Source organism: Octopus bimaculoides, chromosome 23, assembly GCF_046866305.1.
Source record: "Octopus bimaculoides isolate indiv1 chromosome 23, ASM4686630v1, whole genome shotgun sequence".
Lineage (NCBI taxonomy): Eukaryota > Metazoa > Mollusca > Cephalopoda > Octopoda > Octopodidae > Octopus > Octopus bimaculoides.
The window spans coordinates 35,686,829-35,714,328 of NC_142950.1; the positions used below are offsets into that span (position 1 = coordinate 35,686,829).

The 27,500-nt window shown below is 37.4% G+C and overlaps 1 protein-coding gene across 5 annotated transcripts in view; it reads left to right on the top strand.

Moving 5' to 3' along the window:
- The window catches only part of LOC106878307 (uncharacterized), a 154,438-nt gene that overhangs the window by 74,933 nt on the left and 52,005 nt on the right, over positions 1 to 27,500 (top strand). For all 5 annotated transcript variants that reach the window (XM_089340433.1, XM_089340430.1, XM_089340428.1 and 2 more), the window contains one exon: positions 17,567 to 17,665. In XM_089340433.1, the coding sequence (XP_089196559.1) occupies positions 17,567 to 17,665 (99 nt within the window). The remainder of the gene's footprint in view (positions 1 to 17,566; positions 17,666 to 27,500) is intronic.

The following is a 27,500-nucleotide window of genomic DNA, read 5'->3' on the forward strand; positions in this document are numbered from 1 at the left end:
TATCACACAAGAACACTTTACTCGTATCTATTTACAAAGCGGAATAACAGGAATCCTCATTTGATATCGCATCATGTTAGTAAGTTGCTACGCTGTGGCTTACTGGTTACAGCGGTAGTGACCAGAGAATGGACATGGTGTCTGCCAGAAGGATTTGCTGTTTTATAGTACGAAGGGTGGTAATGGTAATGGTGGTGGTGGTCGTCGTCGTTGTAGTTATGGTGGTATTGGACTGGGATTTATAAAAGCACATTATCACATGGCTAATCACACGCACAGGCGCATACACGTACACACAGGCACACACAGAAACACACACACACACAAGCACACACGTGTACGCGCACATGCACACACAAATATTCACTCATAGAGAATTAAACCATGCATATGAATATATATACATAGACATACGCACGTCTGTGTTTATATGTATACTTTAAATATATACACATATACATATTCACATATTAGTTTGACCTCTGTATTGAACTCAGAACCATGTGGTTGGGAAGCAAGCTTCTTACCACACAGCCATGCCTGCGCCTATGTGTAAATAATTATGTTAACTTGCATCATGGCTTACGTTTGCTTTGTGGACAGAAACAAGAATTAACGATTTGACTCGAGGTTCCACGTGGATCCTTATTCATACACTGGACACGCTTCCTTCTATCGCAGAGAAATTCGCAGATAACGGTTTTATAAGTTCATTCAATAGGATTTATATCAACAAATTGGATTTAAAGAAATAGTCTCGCTCCCGCACTCTCTCTCTCTCTCTCAAACTTTCCCTGTGCCTCTCTCTCTCTCTCTCTCATGCACCCTCTGGCGTGCATATAATGTTTTTCAATACAAATACGTAATCCAAATAAGGAGACGAAACAAAATTTTAGCGCATCTTTAATGATCAGCTACAATTGTTTCGTTACAACTCCGTTTTTAACACCACTCTACGTAACTATTTCATGTGAAGATTTACGTAATATTTGCGGATTTACATTAGAGTGCATTGTCAGATATACATCAAAAAGTGTACTCTTGCATTGTACGTGCACAAATATGTAAAGAAAAAACACTTTATTTCACGCAGCTCCAGTTCACTCAGCCTTAGCAATCAGTCGTGATATCACTGGTACCACGCTGTATCGGCCTTTAACTTTCCCTTGGATAACATCAGTGGCGTGGAGAGGGGAGGCTGGTATGCATGGGCGACTGCTGGTCTTCCATAAACAACTTTGCCCGGATTTGTGCCTCGGAAGGGAACATTCTAGCTGCAATCCCATGGTCATTCATGACCGACGGGGGTCCTTACTATATACGTATAATCGCATTTTTATGTGAATGTCTGTATGAGGGCGTCTGTATGCTTATGTTTGTGTGTGAGTAAATTTGTATTTATGTGAAGGAAAAATATGCAAATGAGTCTCCATTTGCATGTAATTGAAATAATTATTCGCTATATATATATATATATCTATGTGTGTGCGTGTTTGTGTGTGTGTGTGTGTGTATGTATGTATATGTATGTATATATATATATGTCTATAAATATATACATGTCTGTATGTGTGTGTGTGTTTGTGTGTCTATATCATAGTACTGAGATTCGATTCAAGGAGAGACATGATCGAGTGATTAACCGGAAGTGTGTACTTTTCTTTTCAAGGGTTAAAAATGTAATTTTACTAACAATGGAGACTACTAAGTCTAACTTTGATCTCTTCTATAAAAGAAAACAAAAGGCCGTATCGCACTGATGTGTGTATATATGTAAGCATATTATATGTATGATTGTATATATGAGTGCGTGCGTGTGTGCGTGTGTGTTTATCTATATATGTGTATATATAGGATATGGATATATATACAGGAGAGGATGAGAACGAATTTGATAGCAAAGAGTGAATAAGAGAAAGAAGAAAAGCAGAAAATAAAACCAAATAAAATGATGATCATGATGATAATAATAATAATAATATTGATAATAATAATAATAATAATAATAATAATAATAATAATAATAATAATAAAGGTTGCGATACCATCTATTTGTTGGTTGTATTTTCGATTTCAATCATTGCTTCTTGAGTTGAATGGTGGTTCTTTGATGTTGGCTTTCGCTGTACTCAGATCAATGTGATTCCTGTGTGATCCCTTGTAATAACTATATAGATCTGTTATTGATTCTTTCGCCATTAAGACAAGCCGCTGAAATATGTTGGCGATGGACGCGGTGGTGACGGTGGCGATGATGCTGATGGTGATGGTGGTGGTGGTGGTGGTGGTGGTGGTGGTAGTGGTGGTGGTGGTGGTGGTGGAGAGCAGTTGAGTTGATTTTGAAGCGATACTTCCACTCTCTTCTTCCATTCTTTAGTGCATGACATCACTTATTTGATCAATTCCACAACCCCACCCTGACCCTCTTCCTCCTCCTCCTCCTCCTCCTCCCCTTCTTCTTCTTCTTCTTCTTCTTCCCCATATAATATCATTTCCTCACCTTCATTATTCATACTTATGTTGCCTTTCCGTTCGTGACCATCCTCTAAAATTCGCTATAAATATTTCCAACATTTTCCTGTCATCATATTCCGTAGTTTGGCTTTTCTTGTTGATTAATTTCATTTTAATTAATATTTTCTCCTCTCTATTTTCTCTGCCAAACTAACCCCAACCCTAAATGATACGCCTTCACCTAAACAAAGTTCATAACGGCTATGATTTTTAACCGAAGCAACCTCCCACATCTACACTTCACTGTTATTATGTCTTCACCAGTTTCCATCTCCCCAAATTCACCCACAAATCTTGGATTAGCCTGAAGCTATGATAAAAGTCTCTGACTCAGTGTGCAACAGCATGGGATAGAACCCCGGCCTTCATGATTGCAACGCAAACCTTTTAACCGTTTGGCCAATGGTTACACGCAGGCAACAGATATACAGGGTTGCGCAAATGTAAGTATGGTGTTGCCTGATGATTTGCATTCCTTCATCGTTGGTCAAGTTTCTAACCATATAATAAATAGAAATAATACATTCCTAAATCTCTCAGAGAGATTTATTCAGTAGCTGCACGATACAGTTGACAACATACTATCACTTTATCGTTCTGCTACTGCTTTGGTAGGCTTGAGGCTATCGCAGAAGATACTTGTCCAAAGTACAACGCGGTGAGACTGAACTCCGGAGCCATGCGGTTGCGAAGCCAACGTCTTACCACACAGCCACGCATGCGCCCATAATTATCAAAGAAAATACACCCCCAGATGTTCAAACCATCGTTTTTGTGCTTTAAATCTTTCTCATGAATTATTTTTGTCGCCGACAACCTTCGAGATTTACTCATTGACCCACATACAAGTTTTCGATCTCGTAAGATCGAAGAAGAGCGGCGAAATGATCGAAAAAGATTTATAAACCTTCAAAGTAACGTCGTTATAAATCAATATAACCAATTGTGTCTCTTCAACCATTCGCTACTTTATTTACTGTTAGAATACTCTTATTCATACGAACAAGCACATCCTGCAAGTGTATGTATGTACGTATGTATATATAAGTAGGTATGTATATATATATAATACATATATATACATACCTACTTATATATATATATATACACATACATTCGTATGTGTATAAATACATACATGTTTTAGTATATATGCATGTGTGTGTGTACGTATGGTGTATTATGTATGTATATGCCTGTGTATCTGTAAGTATGAATGTATTTGCCCACGTGGAAACTACAGCTTTTATATTTTCTCTTCGCCTACTCGAGGAGAAATACAATAATGGCGGCCAATAATAGCAAGTGTGTGTGAGTGTGTGTGAAGAGACATGAGTCTGCACTGTGTTCCTGGCCAGTCATTCTTGAATTAGCTCTCGTCTGCAGACGCTACGTAACATACTTACAAACAATACACTTCACACTACTTACGCTATACATATTTCTCAACACGAACTCTCGTCCATTCATTCCGAATCCTTCTTCAGAAACTTTGAGTAGACTAAAAGACGAGCAATTCTGGCCTTTTCAGAATCAGGTGTCTGTAATAATAGTACATTTGGTTTTGTTATTTTACTATTGTGGGTGGTGAGCTTGGTAGAATCGTTCGCACGGCGGACAAATCTTATTGGCACGTTCTAAGTTCAAATGCCGCCGAGGTCGACTTTGCCTTTCATCTCTATCGGGGTCGACAAAACAAGTACCAGTTCTTAACCTGGGTCTGTTGTATCAGAACAATATCCTGCCACAACAGTCCACACAAGGGTATTCCAAGGTTACTCAAGGGTTGAGTGCATTCCACAAATGGCATCTATGCAGAATAGTGAAGATCATCTACGAGAAGAGAACCACATACTTTGGAGTCCTGAGAAGGCCCGAAATTTGTGGGAAGGGAGTCAGTCGATTAGATCGACCCCAGTACGCAACTGGCACTTAATTTATCGATCCGAAAGGATGAAAGGCAAAGTCGACCTCGGCAGAATTTGAACTCAGAACATAAAGACTGGGTTTTTTTTTGGTTTTTTTAGTTATAAATTTATTAATTTTTAGGCGTGAAAATGCTTATTTTACCACAGAAATAATTAAAATCTAAAAAAAAATACAAATACCTATCGGCCGCAGAAACCCGCGATATACCGAGGAGTCTGCGATATAAATTTTCTTTTTTCTTTCTTTTTTTTCTTGGTCACATAGAGGGGACGAACAAGGAGAGACAAAAAGATTAAGTCGATTACATCGGCCCCAGTGCGTAACTGGTACTTATTTAATCGACCCCGAAAGGATGAAAGGCAAAGTAGACCTTGGCGGAATTTGAACTCATAACATAACGGCAGACGAAATACCGCTCAGCATTTCGCTCGTTGTGCTAACGGTTCTGCCAGCTCGCCGCCATCACCATTAATATGGTAAAGGCATAAAGTTTAACAACAAAGCATGAAAAAGAACAAGAAGGACTGGAACAATATTATTAAACGCCGAAATATCCATTAGAAAAACCTCCATATTGCGTCTATTATTGGTAAAGTGCTAAGCTTTCTTTTATGGCAGTGTGTAAGAAAGCAACCGGAAGTAGTTTACTCTCGAACACTTTAAAGCGCTTCTTTGAAGTCAACAGAGAACCAATGGAACGTTACTGAATGAGTTGGCGGTACAAAAAGCTTCTTTCTTTTTACAGTTACAACGACATTGAAATAAATATTTGGCAATCTACAGGGTGTCATGATCTCTCTCTCTCTCTCTCTCTCTCTCTCTCTCTCTCTCTCAAGTAACGGAGCGCAACAACTGAGTTAAAACAGAAATTATACATTTCACTCACCACCATCTCTCCCTCTACCTCCCCTATTTCTTGCCTTCCCTTCCTCACCCTCCCATCCCTCTCCTCCCCTTTCCTCTCTCCCCCTTCAACTAATCACGTGGAAGCGTTACGGACGGTCTAAATAACGGAGGAACACGCATAATTATTATAAGATAAGAATACCTAAACGTACACACACTTACACACACACATATACATACACACACATACACACACACATACACACACATACACATATACACACATACAAACACATACACACATATACACATACATACACACACATACACACACACATACACACACACACACACACAAAACACACACACACACACACACACACATTCACACACACACACACACACATCAAGTACACTCAAAAGTACACTCGAATTTTCTCGGAATCTTGCAGATTGAGATTATCTGCCGATCATCTAAACCTGCAAGAAATAGGAATCAAGTCTCCCTCAAATTCTCACTCCCCACCACCAACACCACCACCACCACCACCATCGCCACGTATCGACATAAAAAAAAATGACTGATTTGGTGAACAATAATATAATCTTATAACTGTGTGTGAGTAAATGGCAGAATGGTCACGGCCGGAACGGTTTTCCTCATGTGACTGGTATTAAAGAACGAAATAACAGCATCATGTGACGACGTTTCTTTTTTTTAATATTTTTATTATTTTTTTTGGCCAATGGAATGGTAATGGAAGAACTGTAACAGAACACTAATAGGAAATAAATGGTTTGTCAGTGCGGCTGGTCTATTACATATGACCTAAATAGAATCGATTGTATTAAGCACTGGAAGTAGTAGTAGTAGTCGCAGTAGTAGTAGTAACAGCAGCAGCAGCAGTAGTAGTAGTAGTAGTAGTAGTAGTAGTAGTAGTAGTAACAGCAGTAGTAGTAGTAGTAGTAGTAGTAGTAGTAGTAGTAGTAGTAGTAGCAGCAGTAGTAGTGGTGGTGGTGGTGGTGGTGGTGGTTGTGATGGTAGTGGTGGTGGCGGCGGTTGCTGTGGTAGTGGTGGTGGTGGTGGTGGTGGTGGTGGCGGCGGCGGCGGCGGTGGTAGTAGTACTAGGAGTAGTAGCAGTGGGAGATATAGAGTTAGTAGAGGTAGTAGTAGTAGTAGTGGTTGTGGTGGTGGTGGTGGTGGTGGTGGTAGTGGTGGTGGTGGTGGTGGTGGACATTAATGTGTCAACACTACAAGTGCGCCACCATGACGTTACATGATGCTCATGCATCTGTGGCTGATAGTTTTTTCTGTTTGACTGTCTGTCTGTCTGTCTGTCTGTCTTTCTGTGCGACTGCTTGTCTGTCTGTCTGTCTGTCAGTTTGTCTGACTGCCTGTCTATCTGTCTGGCTGACTCTCTGACTGTTGGACGGTCAGTCTGATGACCTGGTGGTCGCCCAGTTGCTCTGCAACGATTGTAGGACATGTCATATGTGCTGACTTGAAAAACCTTTAACCATCTGACATTAGCCATGCAATTGGCAGGCAAAATCTCCCTCTAGAGATTATTAAACTCTAAAACCATCAAGCAAGGCAGACAATGCCATTAAAATGAACTGATCAAAGTACTTGGTCAGTAAAAACGGTACAGACTGGTGTGGATCTGGTCTTTGAAATAAACTGGAGGGAATGATGGATATGTTTCTGAATTATTAGAGGCTCCCCTGCGAAAATTCTTCTGAGTTGGCAAGAAAAAAAAACAGTTATGTGTGTGTGTATGTGTACATATATATATATATATATGTGTGTGTGTGTGTTTGTGTGTATACACACACAAATATAATACACACAGCCATTCCAAGCATAAATATCCCACCCTTCCCTCCACTAAAAGTAAACCTCAGTTTAATCTATCCTTCCATAGTATTTCATATACTATTATTCATAATACCGGCAGAAATATAAAAATTTCAAGAACTCGACCCAATTCGAAGAATTCCTGAATGTCTACAAAACCCATGACTTCCAAAAACTTCAATATTTTCAGAGCAGAGAAATAGTCCAGATCTTTCGAATATTTGTACGAAACTAAACTATACTCCAGGGAGTTCTTACACAGAAAGAAAAAAAAATTACTCCATAAAAATATCGACATTGAAGTATTATTTGCTGATTATTTATTTTATTTCATTTTATTTACTTATACTTGTATTCTTTTATTCTTTTAATATTTTCCTGCTACTCCATTTTTCAATTATTTTATTCCATTTATATATATTTTTTATTATGTCGCTTCATTTTTCTCATTCCTGAGATGGAAATGTTGGTTGTTTTCCATTAATTTTTTCCTTTATGTTTAATGTTTTTACTGTTATTGATAAAAGACACAATTATTATTATTATTATTATTATTATTATTATTATTATTATTATTATTATTATTATTTAGTTGTGTTGTTATTGTGGTCCGTTCTCTCTGGTGAGAAAATATATTTATTAACGCTGCTCCTTAATTTATGCATTCATCAACACTTGTTGGTTGACATCGGAACGGTGTGTTTATTTTATATCGTTTTATTTTATTTTACTTATTTTCATACTTTTGCTGTTTTATTCTTGCTAATTTTGTTATCACAGTTGATCATTATTGACATTGCTGCTGCTGCCGCTGCTACTGCTACTGCTACTATTATGGCGGTGGTATTGTGGTAATTTATAGCGTCTTCCATTGTATTAGTTATCATCACTAGCTTGCAGCAATTTCTGTGACTAAATGGTAGCGAAAAAGGTTAGCAGATTCATTTGTAATTCACAGAAATTCTTACAATTTCGTTCGATAGTAAATCGGATACGATGTATACTAAGAGACCAAAAGTTAAACAGTTCGAAATCCACCTCAGCATTCAGTATCGCAACTCAGACAACAAACACTCCAAATATTTTCAGTCTGTCTTCTTTAAACTAGGTCCAGCTAAGACTCTTATTTACAAAGAAAAGTTGTCCAGAAACAAGCGAGATCAGGATCTCCGACTTCGTAATAACGAGGGTGATATTTCGGAATTTCAGTTAAAAGAAATATCTGAACAAAGATGAGGGGTCTTACAACCAACTGTTAGATGGCCGTTGACTCTGCTGAGTTCACTCGCCCTTTCACAGGTTTTGTTTCTCGTCTTGTAGAGTGACCAACGAAAACCACCTTCTTTGCTAAGCAAGCTGGATAGGGTTATCGTTGTAGTAAGATATTCCATAAATTCGCCATCTGAGATTCATATGTGAATAGATGTACACATCGACAGTTCAACCACATATTTACAAAGAACTCTCTTAACCAAGAACTCTCTTAAATCAAAAATCTTGTCGCTCTCTTAGCAACCGTGTTGAACACTCTCAAGAAAGACAAATTAAACCCAAAGGAAAGTCATACATACGTACGTACATACATACATACATACATACATACATACATACATGTACGCATGCATATATGCAGGGACATATGAGTGTAAGGCTTTGGTCAGTCAAGTGTTATAGTTGGAAGACATCCGATGATTGAAAAGCAAGCTTTTTAATCACACATCCATGTCTGCGCCTATCCATGTCTGCGCCTATCCATGTCTGCGCCTATCCATGCCTGCACTTTGGTTCATGTTCCGTAAACAGTGTTATATTCAGGTAAAAATCTGGTAAATAAATTCATTATTAATATTGCGAAGTATATAAATACATTTAAGAAAAAAGTTCTCCATTTGTCTTCACTGTTCACAAAGTCACGTCTGTTGGTGAGTTGCAGGAATGCGTCAAGTAGACGGCGGATATCGTCTGTGTCAGCCACAACAGTTGTCGTCTGCTTTTCTTAATATTATCGGTCATCGGGTTTAGATTTTAGTATATATATATCTACTTATATGTCTCTTCCTTTGTTAATCAAACTCAATTTATAGTATTTCCGTTATCTTCCGACATTTTATTTATTTTTATATTTCTGTATTATATTTATTTATCAATTTGCGTTACATACAAACTCTACAGGACACGTATAAACAAGGAAATTTTTTTCTAACTAAATAATTTGGAGTCGTGATATCAACAAATTTCGAAAGATATGTAAGATGTGTGTGTGTGTGTGTGTGTGTGTGTGTGTGTGTGTGTGTGTGTGTGTGAAGAGGGCGGTTGAGAGATTAATCGATAGATAAATTGATAGACAGATAGACAGATGTATTGTTGTCTGTCTGACTTTCCCTCTCTTTCTCTCTCTCTCCCTAATATATATATATATATATATATATATATATATATATATATATATATATATACATATGCAAACACAGAGAGACATATATATGTATATATATATATATTTATATATATATATACACACACATATATATAGGTGTATATATATATATATATATATATATATATATATATATATATACATACATACACACATGCATACACATATACATATATACATATGTATGTGAATAAATATATGTGCGCGTGCGTGGAGGTGTGTCTCTTTGGTACTGATATAGTCTAAATGACAACGTCTGTCAACACCTTTTCATCATTACAATCCATTGGTGTATATCTTCAAATTTGATGTTTGATGTTTGACGGCATCAATTAGTTTTGCCAACACTTATGTCCCTCATATCTATTCAACATGTCACGCCTACATTCACTCCTTCTCCTCCTCCTCCTCGTCGTCGTAGAAGTAGTAGTAGTAGTAGTAGTAGTAGTAGTAGTAGTAGTAGTAGTAGTAGTAGCAGCAGCAGCAGTAGTGGTAGTGTGTCGCCGGTGTAGCTTCCACATTTTACTTGATATTTTCATATTCAGTTTAATAAACTTCGTTTCAATCTTTGACAGATTCACCACGTTTCTTCGTTTCTTTATTGCAATGATTACTGCTGAAACCCTAATTATTCTGCCTGAATTCATTCAATGTAGTTTAAATGCGCATACATACATACATACATACATACACACGTACATACATACGTACATACAATGTATACAATACATACATGCATACATACATACACACGTACGTACGTACAAATATATATATATAAGATACGTAGCAATCTTCTCTACCCACAGTTATCACATTCGGTTAAAATGTCTTACGGTTAAGTTGGATCCTATGTATTTCCCTGAAGAGAAGATTACATCTTTATCAACATCACTTATTCCTTTGGAAGGAATCATCTGTAATCTTCGAAACATATGTCGGAAATAAAAGAATTCATTTAGCATATGCGTATTACTCCATTTATTAAATTTACATATATATATATATATATATATATATATATATATATATATATATATATACAAAACTAGGAATTTTGGTGGGAGGGAGTAAGTTGATTACATCGACCTCAGCGCTTAAGTGGTACTTATTTTATCGACTCCGAAAGAATGAAAGGCAAAATTGACCTCGGCGGAATTTGAACTAAGAACGTAAATACGGACGAAATTACGCCAAGCAATGAATCTGCCTGCTCGCGGCCTTAAAATACCATAAGATTATTGAGTTAATAAATGATATCAATATCCTTCTAAGCAGAGAATGCGACAATGGCCATTGTGAAACGAGAAATGCGACAAGTAGTGAAAGATAAAACCAAAAGAGACATCAAATGAAATTTCTCATTTGTTGATACTTTCAAGTGCGTATGAAACAATGAAACGCACTTTCAAAGAAAGTGTAGAAAATAACATACTATAAACAGACGATATACACTTACGAGGGGGTGCTGAAAAGTTCGTGGCTTTAAGGGTGTCGCGAAAGGCCTGGTTGGAGGCCCAACATTCCAAGTTCTTTCACAGGGCTTAGAAAATCTGAAGGGCCGTTGCAATAAGTGTGTGAATCTGAGCGGGGAATATGTTGAATAAAATCATAACTAGCTCATCCTCTTGTCTTTTACTTTTTTTTTTGTACCCAAAGCCAGGAGATTTTCAGCCTCCATCTCGTATATACACCTGAAAATAAATTGAATGGGAAACGTGATAAAAAAAATAAATAAAACACGTCAGACGATATATATGATATGTTTATACATATGTGTGTGTGTGTATGTGTGTGAAAGCGCATGGCATATTTTATGTGTATGAATGCATGTATATATGTGCGTGTATGTAAATGTGTGAACGTGTGTATGTGTCTGTGCATATGCATACATATATACATGTGTGTGTGTGTGTGTGTGTGTGTGTGTGTGTGTGTGTGTGTGTGTGTGTGTTTTTGCGCGCGCGTGTGTATGGCGCTTATGTATATATCTGCGCGTGTATTAGGTTTAGCTGGATTAAGCTTAACGCTATAAACTGTGTATGATGAGATATGAATGAGAGCCGAGGATGGTAGGGTTGGGGGGTGAGGTGTCGCTCAGTGTATTTTATATTGTGAGACATTTATGCGGAAGAATTTACAGAGAACACTTAAATACGATATAATTCGGTGATAATGTCCTTTCTGTATTCACGGCAGCCAATAAACAAGAGAGAAACTTGAATATTAATGAAGTAGCTGGGTTCTTTCCGTACAAGCATCCCTAATAAAAATTCAAATAACTTCGGCCATCGATAATCGCTAAATACTTATTAACTGACATGGATAAGAGTTCATGTTTTAGGTAGAGCTTACTTAAGTTTTCGCCGTTAAAATCTTTGGTATGGCACCGATATTGTCGAAGACGTTGTCACTGGCATTGTTGTTGCTATTGTTGTTGTTGTTTAACTCCAGGTCTGCTTCATTGAGCAGATATAAGATCAAGTGCATGCTATCCGTGGCTGTCCATTTTTATAGGAATGGATCTGTGGAACTGCAGTAGCCGATGTGTCTTTTCTTGACTTTAGACGATAAGGTAGAGTAAAAGAGTGTTTTGTTATGATGGCCACGGATGGAGGGCTTTTTGATCGTTAGATTGTTTGATGAAGGCCGACCTGGGGTTTATCAACACAGCGACAACAAATATTACTGAAGATATTTCGGAATTGGTAATCAACGAATCATAAAATACTTTCACACTGCTAGTAAATAAATCGATAGATCGATCATATATAATTGGGTGGGATTTGATCTCAAAAGTGTGCTTTATCATGGGATAAATCAATCGATCAATCAATCAATCAATTGCTCCATCAATCAAACAGCCGAGCTATTGGTCAATCGGCCAATCGATCATCGAATCGATCGACCAAACAAACAGCCAAAGAATCGATCAATCAATGGTCAATCAATCAATCGATCCGTCAATCAATTGATTATTCAACCAATCAATCAATCAATCAATTAATCATTCCGACGAGGTTGCACTTGGAGCTAGAACTTCTCTCCTCTCAACTTATCTCATAAACCAAGAATCATTCTCTTCAGTTACAATGACACCACCCCTTCTTCTTCTTCTTCTTCTTCTTCTTCTTTTGCTTCTTCTTCTTCTTCTTCTTCTTCTTCTTCTTCTTCTTCTTCTTCTTCTTCTTCTTCTTCTTCTTCTTCTTCTTCTTCTTCTTCTTCTTCTTCTTCTTCACGTGTGTGTAAGGGTAGATGTGATTAGATAAATGCACACACATCTGTATATACATATATATACACACACACACATACACACATATATACACACATACATACAAAGAGAGAGAAAGAGAGAGGGATGGCTAAGAAGCTGTGACAGGTATAGAGGTATAGAAATAAATAGATATATAGATTACATGGTATATATATATATATATATATATATATGCAGATATACAATGAGACGAATGAGCAAATGGATGAATCGATAATTCGATAGATATAAAACAAAATATGTGGATACATGAAGAAACACAACCGAAAAGTTTTTTGTTTTTTTTAAAGATAGAAAAACAAGAAATATATAAAGGAACAAAAAGAAACATTTGTAATAATGTATGCAACAACATACATACATGCAGACGTATGCACATTTTGATGTATAAATACAATGCTTACATGCTGAGCGCACCGGTTTAAGATGGCTGAATTAATAAGAACAGAACGCCATTAGATATGTGCACACGTGTGTACGCAAACAAGCAAACATATATGTGTGTGTGCGTGTGCGTGTGTATAAATTTATGTGTATACCTGCACATTTTAAGATATATACATGCTATGCTCATATGCATATTTCATAAACGATAACGAAAATTATTCTGATACTTAGCTGATATAAACATATTTGCATGAAGCGTATATACATGCATACCTACATGTATGTGTGTGTGTGTGTACATGCATATATGTATACGTGTCATACTTAGACATACTAAACGAAGATTCTCAACTAAAATTATCATGAGCTTGTATGCATACATATTTATACAAGATACTTAGAATATGTCTGCATATGAATACATGGTCATATATGAATGTATGTATACACACACACACACACACACACACACACACACACACACACATATATATATATATATATATATATATATATATATATATATATATATATATACATACATACATACATGCTGAAACGTGTGTATCTATGTAGCGTTTGATACTGACAAGTGAATATATCACATAGACACACATACATGCATGCATACATACACACATACATACATACATACATACATATATACATACACACATACTTATATATACATACATGGTACACACCCATGGGTAATATATATCTCGGTAAAAATTTCCCTGATAAACCTATACGTATCCATAACGTATAAATTGAAGCTACACGATATGGAGATGTCTCTACCTGCAGCTATATATATATATATATATATATATATATATATATATATATATATATATATATACATATATATATACAAATATATATATATGTGTGTATATATTTATATGTATATATATATATATATATATATATATATATGTATATGTGCATATATATATATATATATATATATATATATATATATATATATATATATATATATATATATATATATATATATATATATATATATATATATATATATATATATACATATATATATATATATATATATATATATATATACATATATATATATATATATATATATATATACAACTGCACACCGGCACACGTAGGCACTCATATACACGTCTGTGTAAATATATGTACATGATTACACACGCACTGTCACACACATGCTTTATGATATATACAAGTATATATAAATACGCACATATATTAGGGTGTGTGTGTCATATATATATACATAAACGTATAGATCATGCATATACATATACATACATACATACATGCACGCACGCGCATATATAATTAGAGATATGTATTATATGTGTATATATTATGTATATTTTATGCTTTATACGCATATGCATAAATATGTGTATAGATATGTACATACATACATACATACATACATACATACATACATACACATACATACATATATGCATATTATACAGACATCCATACATACATTCATACATGCGTACGTACATACATAAACACATACACACATACATGCACATATACGTACATACACGCATACATATACACACACACATACATACACACATATATACATATATACAGATGAAAGTACACGGTATAAGATACGACATCAACTTACGTACCTACACGATGCATGTATATATATATATATATATATATATATATATATATATATATATATATATATATATATATATATATATATATATATATATATATGTACATACATACACACACACACGCTTGTACCTGCAGACGTTATCATTTATTTATATGAGTTATGGTAAATAGAGTTTATGCAAATGTTTCCGATTGGCTCTTCTTCCCGGTTGCTATTATCAATAAACATCAAACGGAATATATCCACATATCTCGTATATTTATGTACAGATCCTGCAACTAGAAGCTCCACCACCACCTCCGCCGTCTACCACGACCGTTGACATTGCCACCACTGTCACCTTCGGCACTTACCCCACACGACTTCTACCGTTTTCATTAAGCACCACCGATCCTACTACTACTACTACTACTACTACTACTACTACTACTACAACTAGCACCACTTCTACGACCACCGTTACGTTTCTTTCGTTAAACATCTTGAAGCCAGTAAAAGAACGGGTGTGAAACGCGGGTACAATTGCGTGTGTGTGTTTGTATATAGAAATATATATATGTATGTTTGTGTGATAAGTAGCTTGCTTACCAATCACATAGTTCCGGGTTCAGTCTCACCGCATGGCACCTTGGCAAGTGTCTGTTATGCATGCGTACATACATACATACAAAATACATATATACTTACATACATAAAAAAATACATACATACAAAAATACATACATGCATACATACATACATACATGCATGCATAATGGGGCCCAATTATTGGGGCCCTGGGATATGTAAAACACTGCCTAAATACCAATTTTGAGAAATTAGGCTTCTCAAAACCAGAAAGGAGAAAGCTAATTCGAAGACTGCAGATCCAATCCATCCCTGGAACTGTAAAAATCTGTAAAACACTCCAGTTGTTTATCATTTAAATATATATGGGCAACTGTATGCATGAGAATACGTACGTAAAACATGCAAATCTGACCAACATACTTACATACATACGTACAAAAATATCCTGTTGTTGATGTTGGAATTCCAATGAAGGAGCCTTGGATCTAGGTTCGAAGGTTCTTTCTCTATCGGCGAGAAATCTTGAAATAAACTGAATAATGACATACATACATACAAACATACATACATGCATACATACATTCATAGATGCATGCATACATGCATGCATACATACATACATACATACATACAGACAGACAGACAGACAGACAGACAGACATGAACCACCATACATATCAAGCCAAACAGTCATTGAAAGCAAATTCTGACGAAACAACGAATTATTTCTCCGAACGTTAGATTTAATGTCTAAAAGACATCGTTGGATCACCATCATTTCCAGAAGTGACACTCGCCAACGACAGGGTGACTATACGACTGGGCCACTAGGTTATTTACAAAACCTACAACAAGGAACTGTTTGACCTATAAAATACAGGAAGAACGGTCCCTCTAGGGCGTTGATGTGACATTTTTCCGCGGTCACATTGACTTCACATAATTTATATGTGTGTGTGAGGTGTGTGTGTGTGTGAGGTGTGTGTGTGTGTATGTGTGTGTGTGTGTGTGTGTGTGTGTGTGTGTGTGTGTGTTAGTGTGTGTTAGTGTGTGCATGTGTGTATGTGTGGATTGGATGTTCGGGTGTACTTTTGTTGGTATCATAATACAAATTTGTTAAATGAGATTATAGTAAGTTCTCGAACATTGGTTTTCTATTCACGACCTACGTATGATAGACACGAAATGCCGTGAGAATAGTTTGTAAAATACCCTCTAACCATGCCCGCCACCAAATTTTCCAATGTTCCAACCCAATATTTGACCGAATTGTCACATTTTTATCTCCCCGCATTCTTTTAGGCTTTTTACTCTTTCAGTCTATTCCCGGGCAAAAATGCTTAGCGGTATTTCGTCTGTCTTTACGTTCTGTATACATGTATGTATGTGTGTATGTATATCTATCTATCTATCTATCTATCTATCTATCTATCTATCTATCTATCTATCTATCTATCTATCTATCTATATGTATATATGCATGTGTGTGTATGTATATATCTATATATATCTATATATATGTTTGTATGTATGTGTATGTGTATATATATGTGTGTGTCTGTGTATGTGTGTATGTATGTATGTATGTATGTGTGTGTGTATGTGTGTATAACATATATAGGTATAAGCATTTTATTGAAGAATTGTGTAATAAAACGGACTCGGTAATTCGTGTTTGACTCAAAATACAAGACTGCGGTTTTGTAATGGCGATGCAAAAATAGAGATGAAAATAGAAATTCATTTTAAATACCCCGGTATATACAATATATGCAGTTATATTTACAACGACAGCACTTTCAGCAATTCTCAATAACTCTACTGTGACTTTGTTCTTGATTATTAACTTTACTGTAATCATGATACGGTTAACCGAGTATTTCTAACATGTTAAAGTCTTCTGCTTTCATACCATTTAATTTATATGTAACAGAAATTCGATTTATCGTCGTTGTCGTCGCCGTCGTTGTTGTTGTTGTTGTTATTTATATGTAACAGAAACTCGTATGAAATGTGAAATGAAAGCGGCATTTAATAGCTACATCTGACAAACGTTTACATTTTTTCTTTTTTGTCCTTTTCCTCTATTTCCAGTATGGCATGGGCGCGGTCCATTGCGCAGCCTGGTTTGGTCAACTAGAATCGCTCAAAGCATTGGTAAATGGAGGAGCAAGAACCACTGTACAAACCAAAGTAAGTTCCTATCAATTTTTTGTAATATTTTCTTCTTTATCCTTAATAATGTTTGCCGAAAGAATACTTCTTCCTCTTATCGTCTGCTTGTATTCAATGTCGGGTCAATGGAACGTGTGTGAAATCATTATTGTTTAAACTTCTCTTCTGTTTGTTTTCGCCGATAGATGGCGGTGTTACAAACAATAAAACGTGGTTCCATCAATCAGATGCCTTTTAATATGTCTACTCACACATTCTTGTCTTGTTTAATTTTAATTTACACCTTGAAGCGTCTCTCATACTTGCCAATTACACTGACAACATACATTCATATACAGAAACAAATGCATACATATAGTATGTGTGTGTGTGTGTATGAATGTCTTTATATGTGTATATATATATATATATATATATATATATATATAATGTGAGTGTGTATGAGTGTTTTGTGTGGGTTTGTATAAATGTCTATGTATATATTGTCATATGTGTGTGTGCGTGTGTGTACGTGCGTGGGTGGGCGGGTGTATGTGGGAGTATGTTGGTGAGATCTGGCCTGTAATAGTTTACAATCGATACGTGTACCTTTCCTTCCATGCATGCAGTCATGGAATCATGTAAGCTCTCTCTCTCTCTCCAATCATACACACATACATAAATACATACATACATAAATACATGCATACATACGCACACACACACACACACACACACACACACACACACACATATATATATACGTGCGTGCGTGCGTGTGTGTGTATGTACGTATATATATATGAACGTGTGCGTGTATTCCAGAGTGCGTAGAAGCAAGGAGATACACACATCATACACACGGTTCATGGTTATTTAACTGACCTGAGTGCTGTCCACCATGCTAGTCTGGTACTTTATTTATCGACCCTGAAATGTTGGAAGTAATATTGATATTTGGTGTGAGTTGAACTCAGAATCAATACCAGAGAACATTCTGTTTAATGCTCTTCCCACTTTACCAATTTACCACTTCTCTCTCTCTCTCTCTCTCTCTCTCTCTCTCTCTCTCTCTCTCTCTCTCTCTCTCTCTCTCTCTCTCATATATATAATTAGATACTTGGAAATATATTTGCGTACCACTTAGCCAATAAAAGGTAATTTAGTTTGGAGCATTTGGCTGATTTCAGAATCGCCCAACAATTACGTTAATCAACTTTACCATCTGATACAGGCAATATTAGAAAGCAAATCCCTAGTAATATTACTGATAAAATTAAATGAGAGCTCAATGATAAATACGGCAAAATCCTCAGGCTCTTATGATTGCTGTAAAAATTACTTAAATAAACAGATCATTAGGTTCTTGGAATTTGATATCGAAAATTATTATGTCTTAATAACAGTACTACTGGTAGATAAGACGAGTGAATTTTGCTAAATTTTTTACTAATATTGACCAATCAGAAGTAGAGATAATTTTGGAAGCCAGGAAAACAGTAATGATCAATCTCTTCTAAGAGAAATTTTGCAATAAGTATGGGAGCAAGCGCTTCAGCCTTGGTAATAATACCTAATGAGTCCGTGTTTATGATTTAAACTTCAGAGACCAACCTAACTACAGTTGACTTCTTAGATGTTACCTTCAAAGTAACTAATTGACTCAGATACGATTTTTCAGAACCCAAAGATGCGCTAATTTTTATACAGAGTGTCACACCAATCTAGAATTACCCCTAAACCCTAGATAGAAATGTACCTTATAGACTATCAGCTAATGAACATATCCTTGAAGAATTTTCAATTTATTGTGATGCAGCCAACTTCATGCAGAAGTAGTTTCATCGATAAATATACCATTTTAAACCACTAACAAAATAAATAACATCAGGAACAGATCTAAACGGATTATTTTGGCATAATTCACCTCGTTATTTAGCAGTTGCTGCTCTTATAAGTAGAATAATTTTTTTATACCGAAAAGATACTTATTCCTAAACATAATTATTACGAAATAATAAATAAAATATTGTTCAATTCTCTTCTACACTGTATCAAGCTTAATATATAGCTTAATCTAATAACGCTAGCTAAGGATATTGTTTACAGTAAAACCAGCTATATCCATTATAGCATATATCAGGCTGACTGCAAATGAATTCAAGATTCCATTAGCATACACATACGTTTCAAAAGCCAGGTAACAAGTCATGCCATTTCTCTATCTAGATACACATGGAAACTTAAAAACCGTCGTACTACATCGTAACAAAGGGCGAACATTCTCATTATGGCAGCGCAAGATGTCATGTGAATGAGTCCTTTATCGTTTTTACTAAGGATGCACGACTTGACCGGAATTCTGAGATAATCACTTCTTACTGTATTCCACAATTTCATCAAAATTTGTACCCAGACGGTTAGGCACGATTCATCTCCTTCCAAACATTTAATCTCAGTCTTGTGCCTAAAGTCTCCACACATTACATGCAGAAAGAGGATTTATTTTGTATTTAATTTATTCTATTGCTATCTGAATACCTAACTAAAATCTTTCAATTTATATCGCTTCGCATTCGCAGTGATACATATTTCACAACAGGCATTGTCACCTAACCTAGTGTGACATCCAATCATTTTCGATTGTTATTCTATCGTCTCCAACTTACTTTTGAACTCTTCGTGGAATTTAAACTATTTAACATGAACTCTTACCAAACACAGGAACCACAATAGCAACTCTATCAGCTACTCACAACCAATTTGCTATGGCGCATATTCTGTTTTTATGGATGGCTGTTTTGATTGGATCAAAAATGAGAACAAAGTCAATCACACACATGACCGTATTTGGTTATGCATAAGTTTGGTTTCGTGTATTTGTATATATGTATCCACAGAGGTGTATGGATAAGTTAGATGAGATGTATGGCTTTAGAGATGGAGGTATGGGTAGAGGTATAAGGATATCTATGTATAATAAAACATGTCTATATTAAGAGGTGTTTGTGTGTGTGTGTGATTGTATATTTATATTGATACATTTCTGTATATGTAAAAATATACATATTTCTATATATACATCTATATATATATATATATATATATATATATATATATATATATATATATATATATATATATGTATATATTTCTGCATATATATATATATATATATATATATATATATTTCTGTATATACACAAATATATATATACGGATGTATAACTATGGCGTGTTATTGTCTGCGAAAACGTGAGCCTGTATATTGATATAGATATTGATGTGTGTGTGTGTGTGTGTGTGTGTGTGTGTGTGTGTGTGTGTGTGTGTGTGTGTTCGCACGAGTTTAAATATCTGGGATAATGTGCGAATGTAAATGTTTATATCTCTATATGTACTGAAAAAAATTGTTTGACTAAAGGAATCTATTGTTAATATAATTATATTTAGGGGAAGCACTGTATATTTTTTTCTTTATCTTTTAACTTCGTGTAATAGTGAGCAGAGGTTTCAATATATATGGTAATATATTAATTTGTTTTTCTTTTATTCATGCATATTTCTAGGTACGTATATACATACATGCATATATATATATATATATATATATATATATATATATATAAATATATGTAAATATATAGATATATATATATATAAATATATATATATATATATATATATATATATATATATATATATATATATATATATATATATATATATATATATATATATATATATACACATGTATGTATGTATGTGGAAATATCGGATCTAATTCGTGTACGGATGTATTCCCAATATATTCGGGTGCCTTAAAAAAGAATGGTCGATGCTTATGAATCGACTATTGGTCTTATCAGACTCTAAAAACGCTCTTTTGTGTATATTTTGTATTTAGATATACTTGTCTACTTGTCTAGAGACTAATATTAGTAGGTTTGTAAGCATGTTTCGCTGATGATGAATATATCCTTTGTTAAATACATTTATATATATATGTGTGTGTATGTGTGTGTGTGAGTGTGTGTGTGTGCGAGGAACAAAGAGTGTATGTCACGTGCATGTGTCTGTGTTTGTGTATAAATATACTAGTTGAATGAATGAGTTTCTCTACATGTATTCTTGCATCTTTTTTTTGTGTATAAACAGATATACATGCTTGCATATGTGTTGATGTGTATGTGTATGCGTATGTTTTATATAAATGACGTATAACATGCATACATACACACATACATGCATACACACATACATACATACATACATACCTACATACATACATACATACCTACCTACATACATACATACATACATACATACATATATATTGGAATAAAATATCATCATGTATAAAATATAGCATATATATAGATACATACACATTTATATATATACTCAGATGGACACTTAACTGTGTGTGTGTGTACGAATGTGTGTGTGTCTGTGTGTATTTATGTATGTATCTATGCAATCATGCATGTGTGTACGTTCAGGTATTTTTATAAAACAGATCCAGGCAGTTTGGAAGCAAAACTTGAATTGTGTACATATATATATAGAATATGAACTGTGTAAAATGTCTGTTTATTGAACTTATTGGTTTGTATCTCAACGGAAAACGTCTTAAATAAATACCAGAAGGCTTTTTGTCTGTTGCTCCACCGATTTTCCCATAATACTTGTTGTTATTGCACAAATACTAACGATTGAGTCTTCGTGTCTACGTCACAGAACGAGACAGAACGATGTGCCTTTTGGCAACATCATCACGTTCACTAACCATCACCATCATCATGATTCTTAACCATCATCATCAGCATCAGCGTCCTGGACTATGACCATCACTTTTAACCCTCACCATCATCGCCCTTAACAATCACCACCGCCCTTAACGATCATCATCGCCCTTAACAATCACTATCACCCTTAGCTATCATCACCATCATCGTTACTATAACCATCATAACCACTATCACATTAACCATCATCATCATCATCATCATCATCATCATCATCATCATCATCGTCGTCGTCGTCGTCGTCATCACCACGCTTAATCATCACTAGGACAATCGTACTTGCCATGATCATCAAGAAGGACAGCAGTCTGCGAGGTCGACTTTACCTGTTATCGTTTCGGGGTCGATAAAATGAGTTGAGCAGAGGAGTCGTTGTAATCGATTTATGCCTCTCCACCCCCACCCCCCGAAATTGCCGCCCTTGTGGCAAAATTTAAAACCAACGTTACATTACAGTCAAGCAGCGAGATAAACAGACAGACAGACAGAGAGGCAAGCAGTGTGAGTTTGAAGATTCTCGTAAATCCTGACTGTATTCTTATCTTCTTATCGACTGAGCGAGCGAGTAAGAAATGTCTGACGTAGCCACTCGTTCCAGCAGATTAAGGCCATCAGTCTTGCGTGTAACGAGGACTCTAAGAGATCTGTGTTTACGTAAACAACCAGGCAACATGGTGGACGATGTTATTCAGCTGTTGTAATGTCTGGACCACTTCCCTCGTGTTTCTGAGTTCGGTCTCGTCTATAAATGTTCATAAGCGAAATCGTGAAAGACACTTTGATCTATTACCACCAGGTACGGACAGCAGCACTAAAAGTACTTCCAGAAGGTACTTCATTTGGGCTACTCAGCAATTTGAAGCATATTTGACTACTATATCTAGTGAGCATGTAACGACTTCCTGGGTTTTAAAATGCCGTATTGCAAGTGAGGGCAGCTAACTGGTGTCAACACAGTAACAATAGCCATGGGCTATATATATATATATGGTGGTGGTTGTCTACTCCTTAAACAGAGTTTGACCACCTCCTGCACCTACACCTTAGCCCTTTCATGGCGTCTGATGTGGCTTTTTAAACCAGACAGTGTTTTGAAAAAACACCCACACAGATTGCACCTCTGATTTGCACTACCAATACCTGCAAGTAAGTTCTGCTCATTGTGGATCCTATATACATTCGCCATGATAGATCGCTAGCCACTACACATTCTTTATTTTCTTTCTGTGTTCCTTTCTGTGGAAGAGCGTAGGCTCGAAATGTTAAAGACTTTTCACTTCCCGAGCGTTAAACTAATACATCTGTTCGTTGTCTACAGCACCTGTCTTCGTTTTTTGTTATTTTTGTGAATTCTCCCAAGCCCATGGCTATTGTTACATATATATGTATTGAGAGAATATATCACGTTCCAGTGACGTTTCTTCACACACTGTCTGCCGTCGAGTGCTGTTTGATCACGTGGGTGTTGATTTTTGACATGGCTTGTCATCATCGTTGTCGTTACCATTATCATCATCATCATCATCACCATCACCATCACCACCGCCACCAACAACACCACCACCGTCACCATCGTAAGATCATCATCGTCGTCGATGTCGTCGTCATTACCTCCACCGCACCACAACCACCACCACCACCACCACCACCACCACCACCACCACCACCAATACTACTACTACAAATACCGGTACCCTCTACATCACAATCCTAAACTAGCCACCACTCCTGCACCACCACCACCACAACAACAACAACAACAACAACAACAACAGCAACAACAACGCCTCTACCACTACTGTTGCCACTACAACAAATGCCATCACTTCGTCTACCATTTTCTGCACCACCACCACCACCACCACCACCACCACCACCACCACCACCACCACCACCACCACCACCACCACCACCACCACCACCACCACCACCACCACCACCACCACCACCACCACCACCACCACCACCACCACCACCACCACCACCACCACCACCACCACCACCACCACCACCACCACCACCACCACCACCACCACCACCACCACCACCACCACCACCACCACCACCACCACCACCACCACCACCACCACCACCACCACCACCACCACCACCACCACCACCACCACCACCACCACCACCACCACCACCACCACCACCACCACCACCACCACCACCACCACCACCACCACCACCACCACCACCACCACCACCACCACCACCACCACCACCACCACCACCACCACCACCACCACCACCACCACCACCACCACCACCACCACCACCACCACCACCACCACCACCACCGCCACCCGCTTCGGCCTGTACAGTAATTTATTTCTATGTTTGCTAATTAACTTCACTTCAGCACGAAATATTAGCTTTGACTGTGAAGTTGAATATATGATTAGGGAGGGAGGGGCGAGGCGGGAACGGATAGGACTGACGGCGGCGACGACGATGACAACAACAACATCAACATCAACTACGTCATTAACAGAAAGTGCAGCAGCAGCAGCAAGAGATATAGCAGGCATTAGCAATGGCGACAACAACAAACTTAATTATCCAGAATCACTGCTACCAGTCACAACCCAACACCACCACTAATACTACGACCTATACTACAACCCAACAGCACCATTAATGCTGTGAGCTGTACCACAACACTACCACCGTCGACACCACCACCACGCTCAGCATTACCACTAACGCTACCACCAATACCAAAAGTAACACTGTGGCACAACACTACCTCCAAATGCTACCACCAACACTAGAATCAACACTACCAAGGACACTACAACTGCCAGAACTTCCACCACCACCACCACCACCATCACCATCGCCGCCGCCGCCACCAATACCAGTACAACAACCAACTGTTACCACTACTACTACAACCTAAACTGTTATTGTCATCACTGTTTACCCCGTCTGCTATCTCTGAACACTACCACCACAACCACCACCTCCTCAGCAACAGCCCACACATTCCACTACCAACTCCAATGACCCCCACCCCGCCTTTTCCACCCACGCGGACCACCACATTTATTCCTCCCCCTACACGCCTTCACCCCCCCCCCCCCACCACCACCACTGCTAACGATTACATTTAACTACCTTCAGTAAACCACCAAATCCACCACCACCAGCAACAACAACATCATCATCATCATCATCATCATCATCATCATCATCATCATCATCATCATCACCACTGACGCCTCCGCCTCCGCCGCCGCCAATGCCAGGATACACCTAATGATCCTTTAATACGATTAGACAACAGCGTTAACACCAACCTACACTGCCACCACCACCACCACCACCACTACTACTACTACTACTACTACTACTACTACTACTACTACTACTACTATTGTCACCGCCGCCGCACCAACACCGAACCAATGCCAATATCCGGGGAACTGTAAATGAATCTCATGAATATTCATAAACGGGAAACGGCTATTTTATGTATTAATGTTATCATCTATGTAAAATATGATATGGCTGCGGCGGGGGCGGGGGTGGGTGGGTGGGGGGGACGGTGGGATGATCATGTTAAACTTCACAGTCATCGTCGTCGTCAGTAGCAGCAGCATCAGCAGCAGCATCGTCATCACCATCATCGTCATCACCATCATCATCGTCATCATCATCATCATCACCATCATCATCACCACCATCATCGTCATCACCATCATCATCACCATCATCGTTATCACCATCATCATCATCATCATCATCGTCATCATCATCATCATCATCATCATCATCATCATCACCGTCATCATCGTCATCATCATCATCACCATCATCATCATCACCATCATCGCCATCACCATCATCGTCATCATCATCATCATCATCATCATCATCACCGTCATCATCGTCATCACCATCATCGTCATCACCATCATCATCGTCATCATCATCATCATCACCGTCATCATCGTCATCATCGTCATCATCGTCATCATCATCGTCATCACCATCATCACCATCATCATCACCATCATCATCATCATCATCATCATCAACATCACCATCACCGTCCTCATCCGCGTCGTCGTCATCAGTTTCCGAGCTTGTCGTCATCGTCGTGAATATCATTATCCTAAAATACCATTATCATTTCTCCGTCTGCTACGCAACACGCCTCCTCCTCCTCCTCCTCCAGCGAACGGTGGTGGGAAACAAGCACAGATACAAGGACACACGCACGCATAGATATATATACGAAGGGCTTCTTTCAGTTTCCGTCCACCAAATCTACGCAAAAGGCTCTGGTCAGCCTGAAGCCATAATAAATGACAGCTGACCAAAGTGTCACGCAGCGAGACTGAACCCAGAACTCTGCTATTGGGCAGCGAGCTTCTTACCACACAACCACGCCTGCATCTTGTTCATACATGTGTGTGTGTGTGTGTGTGTGTGTGTGTGTGGCTGTGTGTGTGTGTGTGTCTGTGTGCCTGTGTGTGTGTATATAAATGTATGTGTGTATATATATATAAGCCACCTGTTTTAAGTACCTTTCAGCAGATATAGACACCTTGATCTTCTACCGCTGATCTAGCAGAATGCAGATGATAGCTGGAGAGTGAGAGAGAGAGGGAGAGAGAGAGGGAGAGAGAGAGGAGAGATAGGGAGAGAGAGACAGAGAGCGAGAGAGAGGTGTACCAACAGTCGGTTGTTGCTCACTTTTAATCGAGCAGACTTGAGCAAACGAGAAAACAAGTGCCTTGCCCAAGGACGCAACGCGAGGCTTGGTCCACAAACCGAACCTACAGTCTTAACATGTGATTTGAACCGAATAAAGGAGGCTGTAAATGTTTCTTTAGTAACTCAATTGAAATCTGCTGAGAGATTCTTCGAGAACGAGTCAAACAAACAGACATAACAATTTGCCATTAAAGAGACATTACATTTTCATAACATTTCTGTCGTTGGTGCCAATACAAGAAATCATTATTTGAGGTCGAGCAACGCTTTATTGTATTGAGTGAGTTAAATGGATTTTAATTATCAGTTGGAACTGCATCAGTTTGCTTTCACTTCAT